Source organism: Priapulus caudatus, unplaced genomic scaffold (genome assembly GCF_000485595.1).
Source record: "Priapulus caudatus unplaced genomic scaffold, Priapulus_caudatus-5.0.1 Scaffold697, whole genome shotgun sequence".
In the NCBI taxonomy this organism is placed as follows: Eukaryota; Metazoa; Priapulida; class Priapulimorpha; order Priapulimorphida; family Priapulidae; genus Priapulus; species Priapulus caudatus.
The window spans coordinates 234,538-241,941 of NW_014577758.1; the positions used below are offsets into that span (position 1 = coordinate 234,538).

Sequence of the window (7,404 nt, forward strand, 5' to 3'; positions counted from 1 at the left end):
TGTTCTCTGCTCCCAAGATATGTAACTGTTCGGGATTCCAAGGAGGAGATGAAAACAGGCGGGGGTATGGGGGTGCTCCCCCAGAAAATTTCGAAAATGTAGATCGCAGGAGATGGTATTTGAGGCACGTTTGAGTACATGTACAGCCTTCATTCTGACTACGGCAATTCTCTTTTTAGTAGAACAATTTTTTTATTTTTTTTATTTTTTACTTTCGGATCATCAGGACCATGCCTTTGCCCCCCCCCTAACTACGCCACAGGTTATGACAGGGTGTTAGCTGGCATTATGTAGCAGTTATATACGCACGTATATATGTAGCTGTCATTGCATGACTGAGGACACGCGAGAGAAGGGGAAGGGAGAGACACACATATGAAGACAGAGAGCGACCAGACAGCTAAGAAAGAAACAAAGAGAGAAAGAAAGAGAGAGAGAGAGAGAGAGCTGGACAAATAAGCCAGTTCGTAGTTAGCCAAGGGGTGTGTGACGTCACAGGTCATCAGGTCATTTGTGACAAAAATCCTTGAAATCTCGAGTGCGGCGTGCGCTCTCGGTTCAGTACGTATATGTACATGTATTATGTGTACGTGCACACGTACGCACGCACCCGTGCACACACACACGCACGCACGCATGTGTACGTGCACACGCACGCACACACGTGTACGTGCACACGCACGCACGCGCGCACACCCGCACGTGTATTTGCACACGCACGCACGCACGTGTACGTGCACACGCACGCACGCACGTGTACGTGCACACGCACGCACGCCCGCACGTGTACGTGTACACGCACGCACGCACGAACGAACGAACGTGTGTGTACGTGCACACGCACGCACGCACGTGTACGTGCACACTCGAAGACTGTAGCATTGTAACATGTATTTTGCACGTGTTACATGGATTAGTCAGTGGAGCTAGACTGGTAGTTGTTTTAGCCATAGTCTAGCTAGACAGAGCGTCGCGCAACAAGATGCGCGGCTACATTGATGTATTAGGGAGAATGGTAGACGTGGTTAGGTTAGACAGATTAGAGGGTCATTGTGAAATGGGAGGTAGGACGCGGTCTGTGAGAACGGTTACATGTGCGGGCAGTATGTTTGTAGGAGTTTTGGGGGGTAATAGATAGGACAGAGATGTAGGAAGGGGATTCGGGGTCTGGTCGCGGAAGGAGGCACACGCGCGTATGTGCGTGTGCGCGTTCCTTGTCTCTTTGTGCGATGTCGTCTACCCTACTATGAGATATTAAAGATTATTCCGGTTACTACAACAAGTTTGGCTTTCTATCATCATTCCTGTTTACAGCATTACAACGACACAGATGCATGCGTATGTGTACTGTGCGGTCGAAATACGAACTATTTTGTCACAATTAAATGACCTGACCCGGAAGAATTCGTTGCAAAGCTTGCGCATGCGCAGACTGTAACTACGAACTGGCTTATTGGGAAGCGGAATATGCCAGATACAAAATTATACAATACGTCCTTTCATGCATGTCTAGCAGTGCTTGCTATGCGTTCGTCAGCCATCTTGTGAGCTCACAGCCAAATCTCGAGACACGCAAAAATTATACTTCCACGCTCATGTACCTGTATTATCATGAGCTAATAATGACAAATTTGTCATTATTAGCTCCTGGTATTATGTATATCCATGCTCATGAACAACGATCATGTATGTATCGATTACTAGCGATATTGATCGGTCACTTCACCGCGGTCTCGTGTATGATATTATTTCTACCGTATCCTTTCATTATCACATCGATTCCCCATTTATAGATCGGTGTAACATCGGTACTGGAGATAACAGAATTGATAAAAAACAGTTTTACCATTTCAAAAATAACAACATTATATTTATGTCGCAACGCACTTGTGATGAGCGTTTTCATAAAAAAATCATTTCTTTTTTTACAGCTTACAATGTGGGAGCTTTTTTGAGAATTTGCATTGTGAATGAATCGTTTTTTTTTTGCTCGTTTGCTATAAACACTGGCAGGCTAAATCGATCGAGGGCCGAGTTCCTCATTCGTCGCAGGCTGGTACGAGAATAGTGTTGGTCCTATCGAACAGCTTCGAAGGCTTTTGCTGAATTGACACGTAGAAGGTTTCCTGTCGTAGCAGACCCAGGTCGCTGATCGCGCTCCGCGAAATCGCCCCTGGTGTCACGCTGCCGCACAGACGGAAGTAGCCGTCGTATCGAAGGCGTAAGCGACGAATCCCTCGGAGCGCGCAGAGGGGAACGTGCCGAGGGTGGAAAACTGTGGCTGAACGAACAAAATATCAGTGTTAGCATGATAAGACCACGTAGCTGTGAACAGACGCCCCCTTTCTGTGCCATGAGACAAAAATAAGTTGATCGGCAGATAAAGCCAACGGCGGCCAGATTTAATAGCTTTTTTCGAACCACTAAAGGTGCCAAGCCATCAGATTACGGATTAGTGAGGTTCAATCCATAGCGATAAGCGCACAGAACTTACAAATTTAGCGAGTAGGCGGGGCTTTCCTTTGAACTGGTCCGGAAGTGGCGTCATCATGCGGAACTCCTTGTCGCAGTTGCCACCGGTCTTACGCGTAACACTTAGAATCAAGGGACCCTTGGACTTAAAGTCGGGATCTCTCTTCTTCATTCCTGCAAAGGAAAACATCATCGTGTCAGTAAAGCCGCGGGCTAAAAACTCGCCACTAAAAACAGAAGTCTGTGCAAAGCGTGCTGAATGTGTCGTCACGTGACTACGCAAGGTCGTGGTCGCGACGATTCGATTCCAGTTCTTATTCAGATGGCGGCGCGAATACTCACTTATGATCGCGGAGGACTTCAGAACATCCGAATGCCTGGCTGGATGCTGCGGCCTCAGCTCGCAAATGTCGTCCAGTTCACGCGGTGTAGCCACAAGGAGTCGCCTCCTGGATACTCTGCTCTTCTCGAATGCCGGTTCGTCATAAGGTGGTAAGCAGGGTGTCATGGGAGTGCGTGGTGCCTCCTAATATACGCAGAGAGGGAGAGAAGAGAGAGGCAGGGGCAGGCGTGCATCAGCTCTGAGCGGGGCTATTCACTGTGTTATAAGACGTGCATGAGGAAGAACGTGGATACACGTACGCGCGAGCGAACACGCTCAAAACCAGCGCGCGCGCAACACAAACACGAACAACAGAGAGACGCGCACGAATAGTACGCAACACGGCCATACCACGCGTATATTATATATTATATATATATATATATATAATATATATATATTATATATATAATGCACATTACATGCACGCACAGCTCCTTCAACACAACACAGCACACGCACACACCAACATCACACACACAGCACACACACCACACCACCACATCACAACACACCGCAACAGCGGCGCGCCGCGCGCGCCTCTCTCTCTCTCTCTCTTGCTTTCTCTCTCTCTCTCCGTCTCTCTCTCATCTCTCTCTTCTCTTGTTCTCTCTCTCTCTCTCTCTCTCTCTTGGCTCTCTCTCAGGCTCTCTCCCCCCCTCCTTCTTCGTCTCTGCTCTTTCTCGGCTTCTCGCGCCCCTCTACTCTCTCTCCCGCGATGGAAACCTCTCTCTCTCTCTTTCTGCTGCTCTCTCCCTCCCCTCTCTGCCTCTGCTCCCCCTCTCTAAGTCTGCTCTCTCTCCTCTGGCTCTCTCTCTCTCTCTCGCTACGCTAGGTTGGTAAATCCTCTGGTAATCACCACGCCTGGCACACGCACCACGCCCCCGCGCGCGACAGCACGCACACATGCGGCGCACGCACACATCACAGGCGCGAACGTACGTACAACACACGTGACGCCAGACAAGCAACCTACCTTCCACGTTGTTAATCGACGTCCGCGGGCACATAGGCGGGCAATCCCAGTTTTGCAGCGAAGAACCAGATCTCGTTACGTCGCCTCCGATACCTGTGCATGGGTTCTGAAGCACACAAGAGCATACCTGAACATACTGGTTAGCAAGTGTTGTGTGTGTGTGTGTGTGTGTGTGTGTGTGTGTGTGTGTGTGTGTGTGTGTGTGTGTGTGTGTGTGTGTGTGTGTGTGTGTGTGTGTGTGTGTGTGTGTGTGTGTGTGTGTGTGCGTGTGTGTATGCGTTGGTTAGGTGGGACTGGGGCATCTCACCTGCTGTAGCGTGCTATGTAGAACCAGTCATGATCAAAGACCTCCTCGTTGGCCTTCAGCTTATCCGCCAGGTACTTGGCGTGAGCCAACTTGCGAATGCCTATGCCGGCTCCGCCGAAGTCCTTCACAAAGAATCGCTGAGCAGGGATATGATCCAGCTGCAGGAAAATAGAGCATTTCAGAGATTCGTTTATCGTTTACTTCACATTTTCTTATTTATAGCATCGGCAAAAGATAAGCAGTAATATGTTATGTAGTAATTATTCGTTTTTGACTCGTTCATTGTATCTAGTAATTATCTTCACAGCAGATAGAGCATAAGTTTCTCTCTCTCTCTCTCTCTCTCTCTCTCTCTCTCTCTCTCTCTCTCTCTCGTCTCTCTCTCTCTCTTCTCTCTCCTCTCTCACTCTTTTTCTCTCCCTCTCTCTCTCTCTCTCTCTCTCTCTCTCTCTCTCTCTCTCTCCCTCTGTCGATCTTTCTCTCCTCTCTCTCCCTTCTCTCTCTCTCTCTTTCTCTCTCTCCTCGTCTCTCTCTCGTCTCTCTCCTCTTTCTTTTTTCTCTCTCTCTCTCTCTCTTTCTCTCTCTCTCTCTCTCTCTCTCTCTCTCTGCTGTGCTTCTCTTCTCTCTCTCAGGCGCTCTCTCTCTCGCTCGCTGTTTTTTTTCTGCTCTCTCGCTCATCTCTCGCTATAGGCCCATATATTATAGGATATATTGTAAAGTATACTTAAGGATCGGGTGTGATAGAGTTGCGTCAGGTAAAATCTATGAGCGGAGAGTAGCTGTGTGGTAGTTAGGCTATAATCATTGCGCTGACTCTACAAAACGGCGCCTGCCTCTTTTTTATTTAGTATTATCAAGAGCATATAAAGAAGGTATATCTTTATATGCTCTTATGTGCGGGCATTCTTTCGCCACTTTATTCGCACTTCTTCGCACTTTTTCGCACTTATTCGCACTTTATTCGCACTTCGCGCTTCTTTATATGTTCTTGGTATTATATACCTCTCACAGAAAGGTATTAGAACTCACCTGACCTAGGCATATTACCGCATCCAGTGATTTTGCATTTTTCAATGATGTAGTGTTTTTTGGAGATTCTTTAGAAAAATTCTTAAATAAACAAACCAAATATAATAAAACACGACGTTTTTAATCTGTTATTTTTTTCATTTGCGTTCAGCGATCGAACTTACCTTGACGCTGGCATCGGTCGGCTCCGGAGCGTTGCCATGGTGACTCTTGGGCAGGAAAGCACCGATGCTGAAATCTCGCAGCTTCACGAAATTTCTGCCGGCGATGGCAGCCTTAATGACGTCTTTGTCACTGTGAACTTGCACGAGCAGCGGCAGGCCGAAGTGGACCGTCTCACCCTCAGCGTTGGCACCGTGGAAGTAGCTATTGCGAACAGAAATCACGATTATTACTATTATTATTATTATTACTATTATTATTAATATTGTTATTAATTGTAGTTTAGTAGTATAGTAGTAGTAGTAGCAATAGTAACGTGGAGCTGGTAAGCGGTAGTGGTAGTGGGTAGTGCGTAGGTGGTTGTGGTTGTGGTGTGCGGTGCGGGGGGTGGTGTGGTGGCTGGTTCGGTGCGTGCTGTAGTGGTTGTGGTATGGTAGGTGGTCAGTGGTAGGTGGTAGTCGTAGTAGTAGTAGTAGTGGTAGTAGTAGTAGTAGTAGTAGCTAGTAGTGCAGTAGTAGTAGTAGTAGAGTGTGGTAGTAGTAGTAGTAGTAGTAGTAGTAGTAGTAGTAGTAGTAGTAGTAGTAGTACTAGCAGTGGAGGTAGCAATAGTAGTAGTATACATCGTTTCTACGACTTTTTCTTAGATCTTGAAATTTTTAGCGATAATGTAGGCCCTATGTAAAAAATGACAGGGGTAAAATACTGCTGCTGCAACTCTGAGGAAGGAAAGCTCTCTTCCCGATAGACGGATCGGAGCGTCCATCGAAAGTCGGTAATGCGCAGTCACCATGAGTAGAATCGAAAACATCATCACTACACTCTCACGACGCTACACACTCGAGGCCAGGATTAGCCCACCGTACTCAAAGATCGTCACAGACACCACCTGGTGACGAACACGCACACGCACAGATAAACACACATACACACACACACACACACACACACACACACACACACACACNGAGAAGCTAGTGGAGAAAAGTAGCGGAGAAGGTGGTGTGCGAGAGAGGAAAGAGAAAGGGTTTGAGAAGGGCGAAAAGGTGGTGGTAGCAAGCGAGGAGGGGAGAGCCTGCCGTGTCGGAGGAATTGAAAAAAGGAGAGGGAGAAGCTAGTGAGAGAAGGAGGAGGTGGTGGAGAAGGCGTGGTGGTGAAGGTGTAGAGAAGCGGAGAGGTTGGTCCAGGGAGAACGGCACCTCGCCTGCCTCCTTCTCCACCACCTCCCTCTTCTCACCCACCTCCTCCACCAGCTTCTACCCCTCTTCCTTTCTCCACCAGCTTCTCCCCCTCTCTCCACCACCTTCTCCTTTCTCCCCCTCCTCCTTGCTCTCCGCCAGCTTCTCCGCCTCCTGTCTCCATCCTCGCGATGTACATCTGCCATTGGTATATAAGCACAAGAGGCGACGGTGACAAAGTATGCAAATTTTATCTCCTGTTACGGCCTGAATATAGACAAACCCATTCTCCGATTCGGCTGGTATCTGGCCGCCATCTATGAATTTTTAAATGGCCACCATCTAAATCCATTATTTGTTACTTTTAAGGCTATATTTCAACCATAGGCAACATGTATTTTGTGTTGTCTAACCAACATTATCGTCGGGTACAGAAATCTTTACTAATGCCAAGCCAAAGATCAGTATCGAGTTGGTGGCCGCCATCTTAAGCGTAATTGCACGTAACGTGGCGACGCTATTTGTGTAGTGTATTATTACAGCGGTTGAAAATTGCATGGTAGCCGAATAATTGGCGAAGGGAAATCAGTACTATGCTTTCGCTTGTACGGTTCGTGGTTACAGAAACTCAAGAACATCGGTGCTAAAAAGGAACGGAAGGTGCCAAGTCGCCACTTTTGGAAATCGTTTCATCGTCGGTCGTCCGTTCATCGCTGTGGCCGGGACGATGAGCGATGACGCTAGCGCCCCCCCCCGCCCCCCCCGCCCCCCCCCGGCCCACCCCCACCTCTCCTCACCTCCTCCCCTAACAGTTAGCGCCACGGTAACACGACAATGGTCTTCATTCTGAATTGCGTAAAACAATTGACAATAATATAAATAAATATAAATATGCTAAATG

At 47.9% G+C, this 7,404-nt stretch overlaps 1 protein-coding gene across 1 annotated transcript; it reads right to left on the minus strand.

The window, feature by feature from the left end:
- Positions 1-3,841: 3,841 nt before the first annotated feature.
- LOC106812887 lies at positions 3,842-6,989 on the minus strand. The gene is made up of 4 exons (XM_014816886.1): positions 6,917-6,989; positions 5,331-5,560; positions 4,138-4,295; positions 3,842-3,935 (listed from the first exon to the last, which is right to left on the minus strand). Exons 1-4 carry the CDS (start codon positions 6,987-6,989, stop codon positions 3,842-3,844), a joined length of 555 nt encoding a protein of 184 aa, XP_014672372.1.
- Positions 6,990-7,404: the final 415 nt, after the last annotated feature.